This window comes from Rhinatrema bivittatum, chromosome 8 (assembly GCF_901001135.1).
Source record: "Rhinatrema bivittatum chromosome 8, aRhiBiv1.1, whole genome shotgun sequence".
Lineage (NCBI taxonomy): Eukaryota > Metazoa > Chordata > Amphibia > Gymnophiona > Rhinatrematidae > Rhinatrema > Rhinatrema bivittatum.
Window position 1 is genome coordinate 170,984,705 of NC_042622.1, and position 22,365 is coordinate 171,007,069.

At 46.9% G+C, this 22,365-nt stretch overlaps 1 protein-coding gene across 4 annotated transcripts in view; it reads left to right on the forward strand.

Annotated features, from left to right (window-relative positions):
* The window catches only part of SPATA22 (spermatogenesis associated 22), a 59,767-nt gene extending 37,695 nt beyond the window's left edge, over nt 1-22,072 (forward strand). For all 4 annotated transcript variants that reach the window (XM_029614132.1, XM_029614134.1, XM_029614133.1 and 1 more), the window contains 4 exons: nt 3,842-4,154; nt 4,280-4,409; nt 5,700-5,797; nt 20,954-22,072. In XM_029614132.1, coding sequence (XP_029469992.1) covers nt 3,842-4,154; nt 4,280-4,409; nt 5,700-5,797; nt 20,954-21,145 — 733 coding nt within the window. In that variant the 3' untranslated portion in view covers nt 21,146-22,072. The remainder of the gene's footprint in view (nt 1-3,841; nt 4,155-4,279; nt 4,410-5,699; nt 5,798-20,953) is intronic.
* The last annotated feature ends 293 nt before the right edge of the window (nt 22,073-22,365 follow it).

Consider the following 22,365-nt stretch of genomic DNA (forward strand, 5'->3'; position numbering starts at 1 on the left):
TCTTTTCACATCAATCAGTCAGTGGAGTTACCGGCGTTTCGGGTCGGGGACTCCACTGATCCCCAGTTCAGAGAACTGCAGAAGCTGGACGTGCGGAGGTCTCTTCTTCGTTATTTGGAGGTTACTAATCCGTTCCGGGTAACCGACCATCTGTTCGTTTTGTTTTCGGGGCCAAAGAAAGGGGCTGCTGCGTCCCGTACAACAATCGCACGTTGGCTTAAGGAGGCCATTGGCTCCGCTTACTTGGTAAAGGGTAAGCCGCTTCCGGTGGGTCTTCGGGCTCATTCGACTCGTTCCCAGGCCGCGTCCTGGGCGGAAGCTTCTCAGGTATCACCTCAGGAGATTTGCAGGGCGGCTACCTGGAAGTCGATGCATACCTTTATCAGGCATTACCGGTTGGATGTCCGGGCTACCGATTCCGGGGGATTTGGAGAGAGGGTACTCCGAGCGGGACTCTGCTTCCCACCCTCGATAAGTTTGCTCTGGTACATCCCAGGTGTCCTGGACTGATCCTGGTACGTACAGGGAAAGGAAAATTAGTTTCTTACCTGATAATTTTCGTTCCTGTAGTACCAAGGATCAGTCCAGGATCCCACCCGCAGGGCTTCGCTACAGTAACGGAGAGTCCGCTCATAATTTTTTCTTAGTTCTGCTGTTCGCTTGTTTAGCTCTCCTGGTTGGGGAGTCCGGTTCAAGTTGGAGTTTTGGTGTTAGTTTGGGGTTGGAAGTGAATTTTCTAGCCAGTTTTGTTGCTTGGTTGCATTGCAACTTTGACATTACGTATGACTAAGGGGCTGTGACTGGCACAGGGGCATATATGGCTCCGCCCACAGGTTTTGCTCTGTCTCCACCTGCTGGTGCGGAGTCACAACCCAGGTGTCCTGGACTGATCCTTGGTACTACAGGAACGAAAATTATCAGGTAAGAAACTAATTTTCCTTTCATCGCCTGTTGACAGGAAGCCGCTGACTTGGCCCTGATGAGCCAGTCGTCCAGGTAGGGATGGACAAGGATTCCTTCCCGGCGCAGAGCTGCCGCGACCACCATGACCTTGGTGAAGGTGCGAGGCGCGGTCGCGAGACCGAAGGGTAGCGCCCGAAACTGGAAGTCCTGGTTGAGAACATGGAAGCAGAGATACTTCTGGTAGTCGCGGTGAATCGGAATATGGAAGTACGCCTCTGCGAGATCAAGAGAAGCGAGAAACTCTCCGGGGCGAACCGCCGCTATGACCGCTCGCAGGGTTTCCATGCGGAAATGAGGAATTTTGAGGGCGCGATTGACCCGCTTGAGGTCCAGGATCGGGCGATAGGACCCGTCCTTCTTGGGGACGATGAAGTAAATGGAATACTGGCCGGCGCCAAGCTCCCTCTCCAGGACCGGGACCACCGCGCCCAGATCCAGGAGTCTGGTGAGGGTTTGCTCCACCACGTCCCTCTTGGACCACCCGCAAGGAGAGAAGAGAAAAAGATCCGGAAGGTCGCGAACAGTCTCGAAGGCGTACCCGTCTCTGATAATGTCGAGGACCCACTGATTCGACGGGATTTCGACCCATTCCTCGTAAAACAGGGAGAGGTGGCCACCGAGGTAGGGAACCGAGGAATGAGTCAGCTGAACTTCATTGTGTGGCAGGCTTGGGGGTGGAGCGCGCGGGCTGGCTCTCACGAAAGGGCCGCCACCCACGAAAGGACTGAAACCAAGACTGAGCTCGAGAAGAGAAACCCCTCAAGGAACCACCCCGCCCGCGCAGAGTATAACAACGCTGACCCTGGAAGCGAGAACAGTAGGGCGAGTAAGACCGGGCAGGTTTAGGACGGTCCTCCGGGAGCTTATGGACCTTGTTGTCCGCCAAGGAGTCCATAAGCTTCTCAAGGTCCTCACCAAAAAGCATCTTACCTTTGAAAGGCAACGTGCCTAAGCGGGCTTTGGAAGACTGATCGGCTGACCAATAGCGTAGCCAGAGGAGCCTCCGGGCAGACACCGCCGAAGCCATCGCCTTCGCCTGAACACGAACCAAATTGTAGAGTGTGTCTGCCCCGTAAGCGATCACGGCTTCTAGACGCTCAGCCTGCTCCATCTCTGCCGGCGGGAGTTCTTGGGTGCAGAGTAATTGTTGAACCCAGCTGAGGCCTGCCCGTAGCATGAGGCTGCTGCAGCAAGTCGCCCGGACTGGAGGACCCCAGGGAACAGGGTGGGTTAAATATGCCTGACTTTCGGTTATACAATGTGGCCTGCCAGTTACGTTTCATCGGCGAATGGATCACGGGAACCTACCATTACTGTGTGCAGGGGATGTTGGAGAGTATGTCGCGCCCTAATTCCCCTCTCAGTATTATCCAACTGTGTACTGTGCTTAGAAGTACCCTTACATTTCCCAGGGTTTTATTGACACCGTGTGTTCGAGCTTGGAGATGGGTGCGACGTCGTGCAGGTCTACCGGGGGTGGCATCTCTCTTGCTTCCTTTTCTTGGTAATGCTGGCTTTCTGCCTGGGACTGAGAGTAGAGGGGTCTATCAATCTTGGGCAAATTGTGGAGTAATGTTTGCTTTTCACTTTTTTGACCCTGTTTCTCATGTATTAGTGGAATATGATACTTTGGCTCGTACATATCAACTCCCAGCAAAACAATTTTTCGCCTACCTACAGGTTCGTCACTACTTGCAATCCTTCTCCTGGAGCTCTGAGTTGTTAACAGCTGAATCAACCTTTGCTACAAATATATTTGATACTGCGTGTGTGGCTAATACAATCACAGGATGGAAAAAGCTAGGGCAAAAATTTCGTAAAGCTACCTGTTTGGACTCTTTGGCGACCCGCTGGTCGACTATGATGAATATACAGCTCACCCCAGCGTATTTGAAATCCTGCTTTAAGGCGCTCTATATGTGGTTACCTGACTTGGGATTACGGGAAGTCCAATTTAAAATCCTTCACTGTTTTTATTATGATGATGTGCGAAGAAACAAAATGAAGTTGGCTCCTACTTCTTTGTGTAGCAAATGTGGAACAACGGATGGGATGTTATACCATCGATTGTTTACATGTCCCAAACTGACAACCTTCTGGGACTCTGTGTTTCAGACGATCGCTAAATGTACAGATGTGCCTATACCTGTTGCCGGGCATATTTTGTTGGCTAGTTCCCACCCGGACGGCGCACCTGGTAGTGGTTCAAAACAGAAATTTGAGCGTCTTGCTATTATGCTCGCATGTAGGACCATACTGGCGGACTGGACTGACCCGGTGGCGATGCCTACTTTAGCAGCCTGGACAAATAGAATGGTACTACTACTACAAATGGAATTTATGGACTTTCTCAGTGGCACGCGGAAACCAGACAAACTGTACTGTGCTTGTTGGCAAGCCTATTATGCGTTACTTCCAAATGATGTGCAAGTTGGGTTGATTGCTACTGGTTATAAACATACCTGGTCTTAAATGGATGTTCCTGGAATGGGAGGGGAGGGAATGGATGAATGGTGAGTGACTGGGATATGACTGTGGATACAATTGAGGGGTGGGGTTATGGTCGAGGAGAATAAGTACATGGAAAACTGGCAAAGGAGTACGCACACTGAAGGACTTCTAACTGTTTCATAGTATTGGTCCTGTTGGATATGCCATGGTTTAGGTACTGTATTTCTGATTTCTGTGTTTGTAAGCTGTGCTCCTTGTAATAATAATACAAATTATTTTGAAAAAAAAATAACATTTTATTGGTGTGCATCAGTATACAAATTATACAGTGTAACTGACATTTGTGAATAGAAATCAAACTTATTTTTAATATCAAGCTCAGTACCTTTTAGCTGATTCTGTGGATTAATCATATACAGTTTTTCAGGTCAAAAGGAGAAAAACAGAGACCTAGTGCTGGAACCTGGAAAGAAAATGAGTATCTGTCTCCAAGCACACATTTTAAGCCTGATGAACAAATGGTTCATGGCCAAATCAATACTCTGGGAAATGTTTGGCAACAGAGGAGTCTTGAATCTTGTAAAACAAGGAAAGCCACATCAACACAATGGTCTATAATATCTAGTAGTACGTCTAGTGGACTACAGAATCATAGTTCATCATCTGTGTTAAGACACAGTTTACAACAAAGTAAAGTCGATGAGAAACAATTTGATATTCCAGAAGAAGCAACAATTCAGGTATTATCTTAATCCCTTATTGCATGAAATGTAGCAGACTGTAACAAATGTGCTGCTAAAATCTTAAGTATTACCATCTGTGCAAAATGTTTGAGTTTCAGCTAACCAGTTTTTCTCTTTGAAAGAAAATGCCCAGATTGCAAGTAAAAATCAAAGAAAGCGACAGATCTCTACGAATCATAACTGCCGTCATTGAACGAATGAAGCATTGGAGTGAATATGCTTATAAAATAGCATTGTTATTTGAAGTGTTAGGTATGTTGAGTAGTTTCTAGCAGGTCAGTAATTGGTAATAATATGTAAAATGAGCTGTATATGTGTATCGTATTTGATTTCTGTGCTTTTGCTGTATTTGAATAAGACAGCTTTCAGACCTATTTGTTATTAGTGGCATATTCATTATTTACAAACTGATAATCTGTACTGCTTTCTAAGAATACAGAATAATTTATCTTTATTTAGATACCAAAAGCCACAAGGATGATAATATAAACAGTTTGAATGATTGACAAATGTTATAAAAGTTGTGAGCTGCAGTATAATTAATGGTTAATTACAATAACATTGAAATGAAATATCTATATTAATCACATTTCTTAAAAAATGTCTGGTAGACATCTTTTATTATTCTGGGCTGTTATTAATGGATGCATAACTCATATTTATATTTTCTTTAAAAAATGAATATGCAGTTAAGATACTCGTATCACAGCAGTTATAACTAAATATGTATACCCACAGGTGTATGTATGTATGTATGTATATATATATGTGATATGTGTTATTAAATATATTTATTTTTATTTATTTATTTAAATGTTTTTTTTATACCGAAGTATAGCTAGATGCCTTCACTCCGGTTTACAGATATAACAACTTAGTACATTTTGTCAACAATTGAAACAAACAGGGTATAACTGTGATCAAACCGGGTAATAATCAACAAATTGATTGAACTTATGTAAATTAAAAACAACTTAGAGTGGGTTAATTATATAATTTGAATTGTGTTATCATTGAAGGGGGAAATATATTTTAATGGAAAGAAGTGGATGTTAAAGTTCAATTTACCTATAAGAAACTAATTTTAAAAGTCTGTGGATAATCATGTAGTATCATTCTTGTCCATGAACAATCAAGCTTAAACGTTCTATGTAATAGTTTTGGGATTGTTCTTACATAACCGAAGTTGGTTATGTGTTAAATAAGTATGTGTAATTAAGCTATACCGTCTTTGAAAGTTTGACTGAAGATCCATGTTTTGAGCTCTTTTTTAAATGATTTGATGTTGCTTTGTGAGCTCAGGTAATCTGGTAGTGAGTTCCATAATTTCGGTCCTGCAGTGGAAATGGCTCTGTTTCTTGTGTTGGATAGCTTAGCTAATCGAAGTGATGGTATGACTAGATGTAATTTACTTGCGGTTCTTGTCGTGTGCTGTGATCTGTGTATCTGTATGATGTTATTGAGAGCAGTGTTATCTGCTTTGTATATTGCGTTGTGACTGGTTATATTTTATATTGGATTGTATATCTTCTTATTCCCTAGCCACACTTGATTCTGCAGTGACCTCTGGACCATATGGTGCAAAGACCTTTCTTCTGAGAGATGGACAGGATAGCGTGCCATGTGTATTCTATGAAATGGTAAGAAATTTTCATAAGGGACTTAAAGAACTTGGTTAATGTTCTTCCAAGCAAGGTACTGAGTTACAACCCAATATTCTCACCCAGCAGCAAATAGAACTAATTTGTTCATTCAGTTGGGAGCCAAAACTTATTTCACTTCATTTTGATGCCATATTCTTCTAGTTTAGTGTAATATTTGTTTCCTTTACTTGTAATTTATAAGAAGCTGTGAATAAAGATTGCACTTCATGAAAACGTAGGTTCATTCTCCCTGAATCTTGAGTGCCTCTGCATAGGAACATGTGACATAGTAAAGTTGTCTATGGATACCTTAGTCATGACTAAGAGCTAAATTTTAAAAGGGTCATGCGGGTGTCCATGTGCTTGCGGTTCCCGGCATGTGCACATGGACGCGCCGATTTTATATCAGGGTATGCATGTGCGAGCAGGTGCCCACTCGTGAGCACAATAAAAAAGCGGATTGGGAGGGAACTTCCCTAACCCCCTAATACCCTTCCTCCTTTTTCCCCTCTCCGTCCAGCCACGCACGTATCTCCAGGTATTTGCACGTGCTGGGGATTGAAAATTTCCCCGTTAATGTTTCCAATCTACATTTTACAGCACAACATCCAGGATACTTACTCCTGTTTATCTTCATGCAGACTTAACTTTGTACTTTTTAACTGTCAGTATGCTCTGTGGTAAATGTATATCTTGTTAATTGTATCCTTGTACTAATTTATATAGTTTCAGTAAGTGCCCATAGGAGGAGCAAGTTTCAAAGCCATTTCTGCAGTAAAACAGTGCTTTACCCATCAAAATGGCCTATTATAAAATATGTTTGTACCCTTAAGGCCCGATCTTTAATGGCCCGCACGCGCAAAAAACAGGGTTTATGCGCACCATTTGCCATTGTGCCAGGGGATTGCGTGCCGGCACCGCCTTTGGAGGAGCAAAAGATAATTTAAAAAAATAGGGGTACCTAGGGTAGGGATAGGGGACAGCTAGGATAGGGGAAGTGGAAGGGAGGTTAGGGTAGGGGGTAGGGAAGTTCCCTCCCAGTCCGCTCCTTAATTGAAACAGACTGGGAGGGAACTGGGGAAGCCCGACGATGCGTCACTGTGTGATTTTTACCTGTGTCTGCCCCCCCTTTGTGCGCACAGCCCGTGATTTTATAAAATTGTTCGCTGGGTAGTGTGCACGCATGGATGCACACGCATTCTTTTTTAAAATCTACTTTATAGTGAGAAGAGAGGTTCTAAGAGTGAGATTGGGAAGAGGTTTTGCACTTACATGCATATGTTTTCATTTTCAAAGGTATGTGGATAAATTTTCATCAAAATATGCGCCCAAATTCCAGTTCCCTGTATGTACCCGGATCAGTCCAGACCATGGGTTATGCCTCCCTTCCAGCAGGTGGAGACAGAGGTCGATTGTGCCACTTCCACAACATATGGCACTCAATCACCCCAGACCAATGGGTACTGGCGATAATTGCTCAGGGTTACCATCTGAACTTTCTCTCCATGCCACCGGACTCCCCACCTCTACTGACGTGGAGAACATCCGATCACTCCATCCATCTGGATCAAGAGGTCTCCCTACTTCTCCAGTCCAAGGCAAAAGAACCCGTACCTTACTCTCAGCAAGGCCTAGGATTCTATTCCCGGTACTTTCTAATCCCCAAAAACTCGGGAGGCGTCCGTCCTATTCTGGACCTACGGGCCCTCAACAAGTACCTCTAGCGAGAAAAGTTCAAGATGGTCACCTTGGGATCGCTTCTACCTCTTCTACAAAGAGGAGACTGGCTCTGCTCTCTGGACATCCAGGACGCATACACCCACATTGCGATAAGACCAGCTCATCGCAAATACCTGAGGTTCCTAGTAGGCCCCAAGCACTTTCAATACTGAGTGCTTCCATTCGGCCTAATGTCTGCACCACGAGTCTTTACAAAATGCCTCGTAGTCGTCGCAGCCTTCCTCAGGACACAAGGTGTTCACGTCTACCCCTATCTGGACGACTGGTTAATCAGGGCTCCCACTCAGCAAACTGCTCTGTCGTCCCTCAATCTAACCTTACACACGCTAATTTCGTTAGGATTTCTCGTCAATTATGACAAATCCTACTTAGTCCCATCTCAAACCTTGTCGTTCATTGGGGCAGACTTGGACACCTTACAGGCAAAGGCTTTCCTGCCTCGACAGCGAGCATTAACTCTCGTGTCTCTTGCTCACCAGCTGCAGTCTCAGCACTCCGCGACTGCACGCCAATTTCTCGTCCTCCTGGGACATATGGCGTCCTCAGTCCATGTCACACCAATGGCCCGCTTGGCCATGAGACTCATGCACTGGACTCTGAGGTCTCAATGGACTCAAGCTATTCAGCCTCTGTCGACTGTTGTCCACGTCACTGACTCACTCCGTCTGTCTCTCGACTGGTGGAAAAATCAGACCAATCTCCTCCAGGGATTGCCCTTCCAGGTTCCAAATCCTCAAATCACTCTCACCACCAATGCTTCCAACCTCGGTTGGGGAGCCCACATGGCTGATCTCGCAGACACAAGGACCTTGGTCTCCAGAGGAAGCCAAACACCAAATAAATTTCCTGGAACTTCGAGCAATCAGATATGCTCTCAGGGCTTTTCAGGATCGCCTCTCAAATCAAGTCATCCTGATTCAGACGGACAACCAGGTGGCCATGTGGTACATCAAAAAGCAGGGAGGCACAGGCTCCTTCCTTCTGTGTCAGGAAGCTGCGCGGATATGGGCGGAAGCTCTCTCCCATTCGATGTACCTCAGGGCCACCTATTTGCCGGGAGTGGACAATGTGCTGGCAGACAAGCTGAGTCGCGTCTTTCAACCGCACGAGTGGTCTCTCAACCCCTCTGTAGCGAACTCCATCTTCCAACAGTGGGGATATCCTCGGATAGATCTCTTTGCATCCCCACAAAACCACAAAGTGGAGAACTTCTGCTCTCTCATTCGCAGCAAACACTCTCAGCCCAGAGACACATTCTCCCTCTCGTGGGCAACCAGTCTGCTCTACGCATTCCCTCCACTTCCTCTTCTCTCGAAGACTCTCGTGAAGTTACGTCAGGACAAGGGAACCATGATCCTGGTAGCACCTCACTGGCCACGCCAAGTGTGGTTTCCAATACTGCAGGATCTCTCCATTCGCAGGCACATTCCCTTGGGAAAGGACCCTCTTCTGATCACTCAGAACGACGGGAGCCTACGCCATCCCAGTCTTCAAGCCTTGTCCCTGACGGCATGGATGTTGAAAGGTTAATCCTTCAACCATTTAACCTTTCTGAACCAGTTTCCCGTGTCTTGATTGCTTCACGGAAGCCTTCCACGAGAAAAGCTAACTCTTACAAATGGAACAGGTTCACCTCATGGTGCTCTTCTCAGTCCCTTGACCCCTTTATTTGTCCAGTTACCATAAGAACATAAGAAATTGCCATGCTGGGTCAGACCAAGGGTCCATCAAGCCCAGCATCCTGTTTCCAACAGAGGCCAAAACCAGGCCACAAGAACCTGGCAATTACCCAAACACTAAGAAGATCCCATGCTACTGATGCAATTAATAGCAGTGGTTATTCCCTAAGTAAAATTGATTAATAGCCATTAATGGACTTCTCCTCCAAGAACTTATCCAAACCATGTTTTTAGACTATCTCTGGCACTTATTAGAGTCAGGTCTAAAAACGTCTTCCATCAGAATGCATGGCAGTGCGGTAGCCTCCTTCCATAAAGCTGTCGGGGACGTCCCTATATCAGTATAACCCCTTGTCCCACGTTTTCTGAAGGGCTTGCTCCACCTCAAGCCTCCACTATGTCCTCCGGCCCCTTCTTGGGACCTTAATCTAGTTCTGGGTCGGCTCATGAAACCACCATTCGAGCCTCTTCACTCCTGTGAACTTTGATATCTTTCATGGAAAGTGATTTTTCTTTTGGCAATCACTTCAGCTCGCAGAGTTAGTGAATTGCAGGCTCTAGTTACCTATCAGCCTTACACTAAACTTCTGCAGGACCGGGCAGTACTCTGCACTCACCCGAAATTCTTACCTAAGGTAGTTTCGGATTTTCATCTCAATCAATCCATCATACTACCTACGTTTTTTTCCCAGGCCCCATTCCAACCCAGGAGAACAGGCTCTGCATACCCTTGAATGTAAACGGGCTCTAGCTTTCTACCTAGACCGTACAGCTGCCCACAGGGAAAGTACTCAATTGTTCATCTCTTTCCACCCTAATAAGTTAGGGAAGCCTGTGGGTAAGCAGACTCTCTCCTCCTGGTTGGCGGACTGCACATCCTTTTGCTATCAGCAAGTGGGCATTCCATTTCAAGACCGTGTTAAGGCACACTCTGTGAGGGCCATGGCGACTTTAGTAGCACACCTACGATCGGTGCCGCTTCCTGACATTTGCAGGCCTGCCACCTGGAGTTCTCTCCACACCTTTGCAGCCCACTATTGCTTGGACAAAGCTGGAAGACAAGATTCCATCTTCGGCCAGTCTGTCCTTCGTAACCTGTTTACAGCGTGACTTACCAACACCCTTCCGCCTGCCCGGTGGGGTTCAGGATGCCCTCGACCAAATTTTATCCTAGTCCTAGTGCCTTGCGCACCTGGATACATTTGGTGCATTTCTCGGACATCCTCAGCTCGGTACTCAACCATATGTGAGGACTACCATCCTGCTTGTCCTGTGAGAAAGCAAATGTTGCTTAACTGTAACAGGTGTTCTCACAGGACAGCAGGATGTTAGTCCTCATGAAACCCGCTCTCCGCCCCGCGGTGTTGGGTTCCTTACGCTTTCTTATTTTATTTTTCGGCTCTGCCTGTAGCTTTTAAAAAAGACTGAAGAGGGACCTCTGCTGGCTGCAGGGTTAGTGCCATGCTGGATTCAAAAAATGTTTGGATAAGTTCTTGGAGGAGAAGTCCATTAATGGCTATTAATCAAGTTTACTTAGGTAATATCCACTGCTATTAATTGCATCAATAGCATGGGTTCTTCTTAGGGTTTGGGTAATTGCCAGGTTCTTGTGGCCTGGTTTTGGCCTCTGTTGGAAACAGTATGCTGGGCTTGATGGACCCTTGGTCTGACCCAGCATGGCAATTTCTTATGTTCTTATGTTCTTAAGTACCCATAACCTCCGATTATGAATGCCTTCACTAAAATTCGTGCTTCATTTTGTGGGACCTTTTCAAATTGATCGACAGATAAGAAATGTGACATATAAATTCAAACTACCTTCCACATTTCGAATTCATGACGTATTCCATGTATCTCTTCTCAAGCCCACTGTTCCCTGCACGTACCAGGATCAGTCCAGGCTGCTGGGTTATGCCTCCTGTCCAGCAGATGGAGTCAGAGAGAAAACTGAAAAGGCACGCCCTATACACCCTGGTGCGCCCCCTGCGATCCTTCAGTATATCTCTGACTCCAGCAGATGAGAGAGCATAACCTGCGGTCCTGATCTCCTGTAAATTGGGAAAGTTTTCCCTGTCAGGTTTGACTTAAGTTATCTGGGAAAAACAATTCGGTGACTAGATCATTGTAAATCTTAGAACTAATTTTGACTGTAATTGAAGCCATAGCAGGCAAGGCAGGGTATTGCCCTGGAGCCTTTCCCGGAGTTTTCTGTCTGCCCAGCCCAGTGAGAGGAGAGGGAGGATTAATCGGTGGGCCGGTCACTCTCCCTCTCCGCCTCCTGAGAAGTTTAATTCCTCGGAGAAGATAGTTCAGACGTGTATGTTACACCCTCTGCAGGCTCCCAAGTAAAAAAAAAAAAAAAGGGGAAGGTTTGACTTTTGAAGTTTATACACGGCGGCTGGTGCCAGCGCTACAAGCACTTAAAAAAAACCAAAAAACCGAGGTATTTTTATTTTTATCTAGCCCACTGCCTGCTTACTCACTGTGGTCTCCAGAAGGGGTGGCTTGTCACCCGGTCCCTTTTCGCGCCGTTTTCTATCTCCTGAGATGCCTAGAGGGATGGTTTGTGCTGCGTGTGGAGAGCCGGGTCACCGGCTCTCCCGCGAGGGCCTCTGTTCCCGGTGCCTTCCTGGGGGGGAGGGGCCCTCGCGGAGGACAGCCGCAACCGGGATCTCTCTACCTCCGCGGCAGGAGACACGATCAGCATCAGGCAGAACACAGCACGCCTCGTCTCCGATATCGGAGGCAGCGGCCATTTTGGGGCAGTCGGCGGCCGTTATAGATGACCTCGATCGCGGGGCAGTTTCGTCGGAGGAGGGAAAGGACCTCCCGCCCCTGTCTCCACCGGATCTTAGCCCCCATCAGTCCCGCGTTTTATCGGGGCTCATGTCCTTGCCGCCTATGGGAGCCAAGGGAGGTCCCTTGAAGAGGCCTCATCCTTTTTCCTCGCAGTTTGTACTTTTGCTCCACAAGGCTTACTTGGAAGCCGAAGCTGAATGGGAGCAGGCTGCACCTATCCCTGAAAAACGTGGCAAACCTTCCGCAGCTCCCACTGACCTGGGATTGGGAAGCCCTAATCCAGCCCTCCCTCCTAAGCCTCCGCAGCATGTTGCTATAGATCCTGTTTCACAGGACACTCCCACTCCAGTTTCAGGTACTGACATGGGGGGTGTGGACCCGGTCGAAGGGGACGACCCTCAAATTCTCCGGTTGTTTCACAAGGAAGAATTGGATTCTTTGATCACTCATGTGCTCCAAGAACTAGGGATCCCGGTACCCCAGATTGAGTCGGATTCCCTGCCGGGTGACTTAGAATTGACCGGGCTCCACACACCATCGCATGCTTTTCCATTTCATAATAAGCTTGCTCAGATTATTTACCGAGAATGGGATAATCCGGAGGCCACTCTTAGAGTCAGTCGGGCTATGGATAAACTTTACCCGCTCCCTGCGGATTCATTGGAGTTGCTTAAAGTGCCTAAAGTAGATTCGGCTGTCACAGCTGTTGCTAAACACACTACCATCCCGGTGACGGGAGGTTCGGCCCTTAAGAATCTCCAGGATCGGAAATTGGAGACGTTACTGAAGCGAATTTTTGAAGTCTCAGCCTTAGGAGTACGGGCGGCGCTTTGCAGTTGCATGGTACAACGGGCTACCCTTCACTGGGTAGAACAGATGTTAACGTCACAAGATCTACCTCCGGAGGAGGCAGAGCAGGCAAACCGCATGGAATCTGCGGTAGCTTTTGCTGCGGATGCCTTCTATGATCTGCTCCGCACTTCGGCCCGCTCCATGGCTTCCGCAGTATCGGCAAGAAGACTACTTTGGCTACGTCACCGGGCTGCCGACTCGTCTTCTAAAGCGCAACTCGGGTCTTTTCCTTTTCGCAGTAAACTGTTATTTGGGGACGAGTTGGAGCAATTAATTCGTTCTCTGGGGGAGAACAAGGTATTCAAGTTACCGGAGGACAGGCCTAGGTCTTTTTGGTCTTCGGGCAGCTTCCGCAGTCGTTTTCGCGGCCAGCGCCGATTTCGCTCGGATAGAGGCTCCTCCTCTTATGCTACTAGACAAGCTACTACACGTTCTCAAGCATGGACTCCTTCCTTTCGTGGTAGACGGCCAGCGCGTACAACAGCGTCGCATTCCTTTGCCGCCGCTAAAACGGCTCAATGAAGGGATGCTGGCTCATCCCTCGGTTCCGAAGGTAGGGGGACGTCTCTTTCACTTTCGAGAGGAATGGGCCAGAATTACTACCGACCAGTGGGTTCTCGACATCATACATTACGGCTACGCGTTGGAGTTTGCACGGCCCCTGCGCGACCTGTTTCTCATTTCTCCCAGCGGTTCTCCTGCAAAACAGCAGGTGATTACGCAGACAATAACTCGGTTACGAGCGCTGGGAGCTATAGTGCCGGTACCACCTGCCGAGCAAAGAACGGGTCGCTATTCCATTTACTTCATCGTCCCAAAGAAGGAAGGCACGTTCAGACCGATACTGGATCTGAAGCAGGTCAACAGGGCATTACGGATACCACGATTTCGGATGGAAACCCTGCGTTCCGTTATCGCAGCGGTCCACAAAGGCGAATATTTGGCTTCATTGGATCTCACAGAGGCTTACCTGCATATAGGAATTCAGGAGTTCCATCAAAGGTTCCTCCGCTTTATGATCATGGGATCCCATTTCCAGTTCTGTGCTCTTCCGTTCGGCCTCGCGACAGCTCCGAGAGTTTTCACCAAGGTCATGGTGGTGGTAGCCGCGAGTCTCCGGAGAGAAGGTGTACTCGTACATCCGTATTTGGACGACTGGCTCATCCGAGCAAAATCACTGCGTCTCTGCGAGGAAGCGGTGCAGAAGGTGCTTCTCCGGCTCAACTCTCTGGATTGGGTCGTCAATCACTCCAAGAGTTGGCTGATTCCCACCCAGAGATTGGAGTTTCTAGGAGCGTTGTTCGATACCAGTTTGGGCAAGGTTTTCCTTCCACAGGCACGGATGGAGCGCTTGCAAGCTCATGTTCGCCGTCTATTAGCTCTCCCCCTGCCGGTGGCGTGGGATTATTTACAAGTTCTTGGATATATGGCATCCACTCTGGATTTGGTTCCTTGGGCGTTTGCGCATATGCGGCCTCTACAAGGGGCGCTCCTATCCCGCTGGGATCCCAAATCGGAAGATTTTCAGGTGCCTCTGCCGCTCCTATGCCCGGCCAGGACCAGCCTGCAGTGGTGGTTGAATCCAGTCCATCTGCTCCAGGGTGTCGATTTGGAGCCCCCTCAATGGATCATTGTCACGACAGATGCCAGTCTGACGGGTTGGGGGGCGGTATGTCAATCTCAGTCCACTCAGGGGTGTTGGACGCTTCCGCAAACCAAGTGGTCTATAAATCTTTTGGAAACCAGAGCGGTTCGCCTGGTGTTACAACACTTTCTCCCTTTGATTCGAGAACGAGCAGTACGGGTCCTGTCCGACAATGCGACCATGGTAGCTTACATAAATCGGCAAGGCGGGACAAGAAGTCAACTAGTAGCCTCCGAAGCCAGCCGATTGATGGTTTGGGCGGAAAAGCACCTGTCTCGTCTTGCAGCGTTGCACATCGCCGGAGTCGACAACATTCAAGCAGACTACCTCAGCCGACAACAGCTAGATCCGGGAGAGTGGGAGCTATCTCCCGAGGCACTCAGACTCATCATCCAAAGGTGGGGAACTCCCCGATTGGACCTCATGGCGACACATTTGAATGCCAAAGCAGCTCGCTTCTTCAGTCGCAGGCGAGAATACGGGTCGGAAGGTGTAGATGCTCTGGTTCTTCCCTGGCCCGTTCACGTTCTCCTCTACGTGTTCCCCCCGTGGCCGTTAGTGGGGAAAATATTGCACCGGATCGAATCACACACGGGTCCGGTCGTTCTCGTGGCTCCGGAGTGGCCAAGGAAACCATGGTTCGCCGACCTGGTCAACCTGGCAGTGGACGGCCCCTTGCGTCTCGGTCATCTGCCTCATCTGTTACGGCAGGGTCCAGTATTTTTCGACCAGGCCGATCGCTTTTGTCTAGCGGCTTGGCTTTTGAGAGGGGGCAATTGAGAAAGAAGGGTTATTCGGATTCGGTCATTACTACTCTTCTGCAGGCTCGTAAACCTTCTACTTCAGTTGCCTATGTCAGAGTATGGAAAGTATTCGACTCTTGGTGCCGGGACTTGAATGTGCCGCCACGACAGGCTACGGTGTCTCATATTCTAGCATTCTTGCAGGAGGGCCTAAAGAAGGGTTTATCCTATAATTCCCTCCGTGTGCAGGTGGCGGCCTTAGGCTGTTACCGTGGTAAGCTTGAGGGAGTTTCCATCGCCATGCACCCTGACGTAGCACGGTTTTTAAAGGGAGTTAAACATTTGCGACCGCCGGTACGGGCTATCTGTCCCTCTTGGAGCCTAAATTTGGTTCTCCGTGGTCTTTGTACTTCTCCGTTCGAACCATTGCGAAGGGCTACCCTCAAGGATCTCACTCTCAAAACGGTCTTTCTCATCGCTATTTGTTCGGCTAGGCGAATATCGGAGCTTCAGGCGTTGTCTTGCAGAGAGCCTTTTCTCCGTATTTCTGTTTCGGGGGTTTCGCTCCGTACTGTTCCTTCCTTCTTGCCGAAGGTAGTTTCAGCTTTTCACGTCAATCAAACGGTAGATCTACCAGCTTTTGCAATGGACGACAGGGATACGTCTAGGCAACCGGAACTTCGAAGGTTGGATGTTCGAAGGGCGCTATTGTGGTATTTGGAAATTACCAACCCTTTTCGGCTGTCTGACCATCTTTTTGTCTTGTGGAACGGTCCGAAAAAGGGAGCTAAAGCTTCTAAGGCTACGATAGCTCGCTGGTTGAAGGAGACTATTGCTTCTACGTACATTTGTCGGGGTCGCGCCGTTCCGGAGGGTCTCAAAGCCCATTCTCTGCGCTCTCAAGCGGCGTCTTGGGCGGAGAGTGGTTTTATCTCACCTCAAGAGATTTGTCGGGCAGCTACTTGGAAATCATTGCACACTTTTGCTAGACATTACCGATTGGACGTGCACGCTCCGGTGGACTCCTTTGGCAGCGGTGTGCTTCGCGCGGGACTGTCTATGTCCCACCCCATTTAGGGCAGCTTGGGTACTTCCCAGCAGTCTGGACTGATCCTGGTACGTACAGCGAAAGGAAAATTAGTTCTTACCTGATAATTTTCGTTCCTGTAGTACCAAGGATCAGTCCAGACGCCCGCCCATATCAGTGAGGAGTCCCGCAGCTGTATTCTTTTTCAGATTTTGTATTTTAGATTCCTTTTTGCAAGCACTTGTTCTATTTTCATATGGTTATATTATATGGCTTTCCGCCTGGTTTCCTCGTTTTCCAAAAGTTCATATTTATCTTGTTCTAGTCACCAGTTTTGAGCCATTGGTTTCTTATTTCATTCTGCTTTGTTATTGATTATACTGAAGGATCGCAGGGGGCGCACCAGGGTGTATAGGGGGTGCCTTTTCAGTTTTCTCTCTGACTCCATCTGCTGGACGGGAGGCATAACCCAGCAGTCTGGACTGATCCTTGGTACTACAGGAAAGAAAATTATCAGGTAAGAACTAATTTTCCTTTCTGTCTTAACCATCTAAAATGTTGTCGCAACCTCCACCTTCGATTTTCGAGGATGATATACAGTATGAGATGCCGAGATTCTGGATGTCAGGAAAGGAAGGAAAGAACTACAATATCTTATTTCCTGGAAAGGGTATGGCCCGGTGAACACTTGGGAAGCCCACCAGTAATATTCAAGCCCCTCAACTTATCTGCAAATTTCATCGTTTTCCATTAAAACCCATACCTAGGAAGCAGGGAGGAGGACCTTGTGGGGGAGGAACTGTTAAGAACCGCCACAGAACTTACCCAGCTCTGACATCATCCCACTGCGCAGAACGCCGCCACAGACAGCAAGCGAGGTACAAGACTTGCTCGGTTCTGACGCCTTCGCATGCCGGACATCATCGCCAGCAGCGGCAGCAGCTCCTTCCTGCCTGCGTGGCAGGTGCGTGCATGTAACTCAACCCCAGCCTTGTGCGCTGCTGCTGGAAGTCCCAGGGCAAGAACTCAGTGGCAGCGAATACTTAAGGGTCCAATCTTCCTCCTGCTCTTCACCTCAGCAACGGGCTTGGTGAGTTTGTGATTCTTGCTACTCTACTCTAGTGTGTGCTATCTTCCTGGTCCTCCTTGTTCTTCTCGGTCGCTGTTCCTGCCTTGTGGTCTCCTTGTTATGTGAGCCTTGTTCTTGTCCTCTCTTTGTCTGGGCTTGTCTCTCTGCCTGGTTATGGATTTGGATTCTGCCTGCCACCTGCCTTGACCCTCTGCCTGGTTCTAGACTTTTGATTTTGCTTGCCACCTGCCTTGACCTTCTGCCTGGTTCTGGACTCTGGGTTCTGCCTGTCTTGATCTTCTGCCTGATTCTGGACTTTGGATTCTGCTTGCTGCCTGCCTCGACCTCCTGTCTGGTTCTGAATTTGGATTCTGCTTGCCGCCTGTCATAACCATCCGTCTGGTTCCAGACTTGGGATATTGCTTGCAGCCTGTCCTGATCTCAGCACCAAGGTAAGACAGTTGAATTCTTCCACTAGGGGTCCACAGAAAATCCTAACAGGTATCACAAACACATAAGGAAACACTACTTACTGCATTACAAATAATCCGTTTATTAATACATTGTTTCTGTAAACAGCATATTCATTTAAAATATCCCCACATACCACCTATATAATATCAAACACACACATCCATACCATTCACACCATACACATAATGGGGTAGATTTTCAAAGGGTTACGCGCGTAACCCCCGAAAACCTGCCCCTGCGCGCACAAAGCCTATCTTGCATAGGCTCGGCGGCGCGCTCAAGCCCCGAGATGCGCGTATGTCCCGGGGCTTCTAAAAAGGGGCGTTCCGGGGGCGGGGCGCCAGTCCAGGGGCGGGGCCGAGGCCTCCTCCATTGCGGCCCTGCCGAGGGATGGCACGCCGGCGCATGTAAGTTACGCCTGCCAAGAGACAGGAGTAACTTCGACGATAAAGGTGAGGGGGGTTTTAGATAGGACTGGGGGGGGCGGGTTAGGTAGGGGAAGGGAGGGGAAAGTGGGGGGAGGCGGAGGGAATGGAGGAAGGCTATGCGGCTCGGCGCCCACAAGTTGCACAATTATGCACCCCCTTGCACGCGCCGACCCTGGATTTTATAACATGCGCGCAGCTGCGCGCGCATGTTATAAAATTGGGCGTAGATTTGTTCACGCCGGGTTGCGCGAACAAATCTACGCCCACGCATATGTCTGAAAATTGCGCACGCAGGGTACATTTGCGCGCGCGCACAAATGTATACCCGATTTTATAACATGTGCGCACTGCTGCGAGCATGTTATAAAATCCGGGGTCGGTGCGCGCAAGGGGGGTGCACCTTGTGCGCGCCGAGCCCTAGGGGAGCCCCGATGGCTTTCCCCGTTCCCTTCAAGGCCGCTCCGAAATCTGAGCGACCTTGAAGGGAACTTTTCTTCCACTCCCCCCACCTTCCCCTCCCTTCCCCTATCTAACCCACCCTCAGCCCTACCTAAATCCTCCCCCCCACCTTGTTTAATTATTTACGCTTGCCTCTGGCAGGCATATATTGCACGCACCGGCAGCTGGCCGGTGCGCCATCCCCCGGCACAGCCGCTGTGCCAGAGGCCTCGGTATGCCCCCGGACCGGCACCACGCCCACGCCCCCGCCCCTTCCCGTCCCTTTTTCAAAGCCCCAGGACATACGTGCGTCCTGGGGCTTGCTCGCGCCGCCAAGCCTATGCAAAATAGGCTCGGCGCACGCAGGAGCAGGTTTTCGGGGTTATGCGCGTAAGTTACAAGCTTAACCCTTTGAAAATCTGCCCCAATACTATTCATCTATTATACAATAGTCGCTTAATAGATGTTAATGTGTTCAATCCCCCAAGAGAAGACTAACACATTAACATCTATTTAGGCAACTATTGTACAATCAATTAAATTCACATTTTTCTTTCTTGAATTAAAAGCAGTATTTGTTTTTGAAACATTTGTTATTCTGTATTCTCCTTGTTTGTATCTCCATTTACCTGACTTGTGCCCAATTACAATCCACTCATAAGTGTTATCGCAGCACACCAGTACTGCCATTAGCTTTTCTCATTTCACTGGGTTGTCCAAAGTGCCTTCCTGCTCACCTGAACGATCCTGCAGACAGGATGATCAGTGTGGATGAGCTTCAGGCCTATCTTATCTCCCTGCTTGGGGGTTTGAGCCTAGTGATCCCATTCAGGGATTGCCTTTCATCCCCTGAAATTCTTGAAACTGTCCTATATGGTCAGCTATGTCTGGTACTTTGGCACATTGGGTCTGTCACTGATCCTGCCATTATTGCTGTTTATTCTTCCAAGCGTTGCTTGGGGTTTTCTGCCCATAGTGCCTATCAGCCAAACATGGGGCACACTTCTGCAGAAGAATTCTGTTCTTCAGATGCCAGTGGACCGCAATTTCTTTCTGAAAAAGCTATCTGGCCCCAGATGATTTTTCGGTTGTCTTGTAACACTAAAGGAAACTATGCGGTCTTTGTCCAAGAGTTCTCTTGTGTACATCTCTAGACTTTTTCCTGTATCCAGGAGGTCTGTCATTGTCAGGGTTTACTGATCCGAAACCCTGCTTGTAATGTTTTCCAGAATGCAGAGTATGTTTCTTGCTGACGTTCGCTTCATTCTCCTGCCTTGGGCGCCTCTGCCATGCATTGGGGTTTTGTGTCTCAGTCTTTTCTATAGTTTTCTCTTTGTAGAACCCAAGTCTTTTCCCATCTAAACCCCTTTGTAGGTCAGCTGCCTCACATGCAAAAGGGAGAGAGGTGATGCTTTCGGCACCGTGCAGTTTCCCGCTTTGTCCTGCTCGGACAGCCCATAGTTTGGGAATCACCCATGTGTGAGGATTACCATTCTGCTTGTCCTCGGAGAACACAGAGTTGCTTACCTTTAACAGGTTTTCTCCGAGTACAGTCTGAAACCCACCTACCTCCCCTGGTAGTTGGTTTCTTCATGTATGAGCTGTATCATGGACTGAGAGACTCTGCCTAAGGGGCAGGGTGATAACTACAGCTGCACATGTTAAGTAGGGCATGTTTGAAAGTTCTAGAATGTTTGAGATCAAAGTTCTGGACTGGGCTTCATCCGATGATGTCACCCATTTATGAGGTCTAACATTCTGCTGTCCTCGGGGAACCCCTGTTAAAGGTAAGCAACTCTGCTTTACAAAGATTCTTAAGCGGCAACCAGAGGTTTACTTTTCCTGTTTTTTTTCCTTTTTCTTCAGTTATACAAGAAAAGTTTGAGATGATTCTTTGTGTTTCAAATTATGTAATGTTTTATTTAAGAGTTTGAATCAGTTTTTCTTCCATGGCTTTGACATAAGAATATTGGCTTTTTGCTAAAGCTGCATTATGGTAACTACTAGTAATGATGTCAAGGAAAAAGGTGTGTTTTCTGTCTCTGTCTGCTAGTATGGGGGAGAATAATCCAAATGTCTGAGCTGGTTGTAGCAGGATTTAAGGAAAGGAAAGACTAAATTCCTCCTTATCATTGGAACCAAAAGAGAGACAGCCAAGATATAGATGAGCAAATTATGTGGATCCTTTGGGCACAATTTTATTCAACATAAGATTCAGGAAAGAGAAATGATTTCCAATGTATTTTTAATTTATGATAGGACCGTGATCTTCCAAGGTTAATTAGAGGTCGAGTTCACAGGTGCATGGGAAGCTATGACAAAAAGAGAAACCTGTTCAAGTGTGTCTCAGTAAGACCTGCTTCAGTTGCAGAGCAAAGAACTTTCAAAGAGTTTGTTAAAGTCGCAGACGCTGAGATGCAGAAGTATGTAAAAAGCATAAATGAAATTTAAATACTAACAATGTGACTTTTTCACTTGCAGTATCTTAAAGTATTATTAAAGAAATTAGTATTATGCATCTCAGTATATTTATGGTTTCTTTATCAGTGTCAACTAAAAGCACCATTAGACTAACCGTCTTATAAAAATAAAATTTTGAAAACTTTATTTTACTTCTAGTTCCTCTTAGCCCAAAAATTGTTTTAGTTCAGAGAGATTACAGCTGTATTGCTGAAAAGTAGCTAGTGTGCTGTGCATTTTTTCAAGGTGCATCTTTCTTAAACCACTATGAACCAAAAAGAGAAATATATTTTACTGTATTCATTATCCTTCCTGTTTTGTCATTAGATTCACCAATCAAAAATAAATCTAGTGTCCTAAAGGTGATCTCTAATTAAAACATTAAAATGTATACAATAGTTGATACAAAGAGTGAAATTAAAGCAGCATTCTGACAGAAAAATATCTAGGAAATCTGCTTTTAGTTTGTTGTTTTAAATATATATCAATATAATATTGCATATTATTTCCATTAAACAATATTCTTATGTCTATGGAGAATGGTTTTAATTCAGCAACTGATTGATGTTAGGAATATCTGTGCCTTTAAGAGTATTTGAAAAGTGTTTAAAATCTCTAGTATGTTAGATCTATAGTTGATTAGACTGCAGAAATAATACATTTTCATTGACACATCCTCATCTCATAAACATCTATAATTATATGGACTGTCTAATTCACTTTTGTATGTCACATCACATGCCAGGACTCTGCCGCCAGTTAACCATAATTTTCTTAATTGGTTAAAAAGGTTATTATAATATTACATACTGTATGCAATTTGTAGTTTTGAGCAAAACAAATGGCTCAACTAATTCCATGATATACTTACGTACATTATAATTTGTTTCTTAGAAGAGCCTATATTCCATTTGTTACTAAAACAGTTATTATTGTCTTTTAATATGCTATCAAAGTGTACTAAAATAAAACAATGTTATGTTTATGTGTAAAAAAAATGTTGCCCAGGTGTTTAACTGAAGTAGCAAATGACTTTAAATGTTGCTTTTCTTCTTGTTATGTTGAAGCAAACCAAGATTGACAAGGGATCATTATTTTCTCATCTGCTTTTTTTTAATCCTATTTGTAATTGCACCCCAGTGAATATCCAAGTAGAGAGTTAGTAGGTGCCACCACACTGTTCTAAGCATTCAGTAAATATGGCTCGTAAC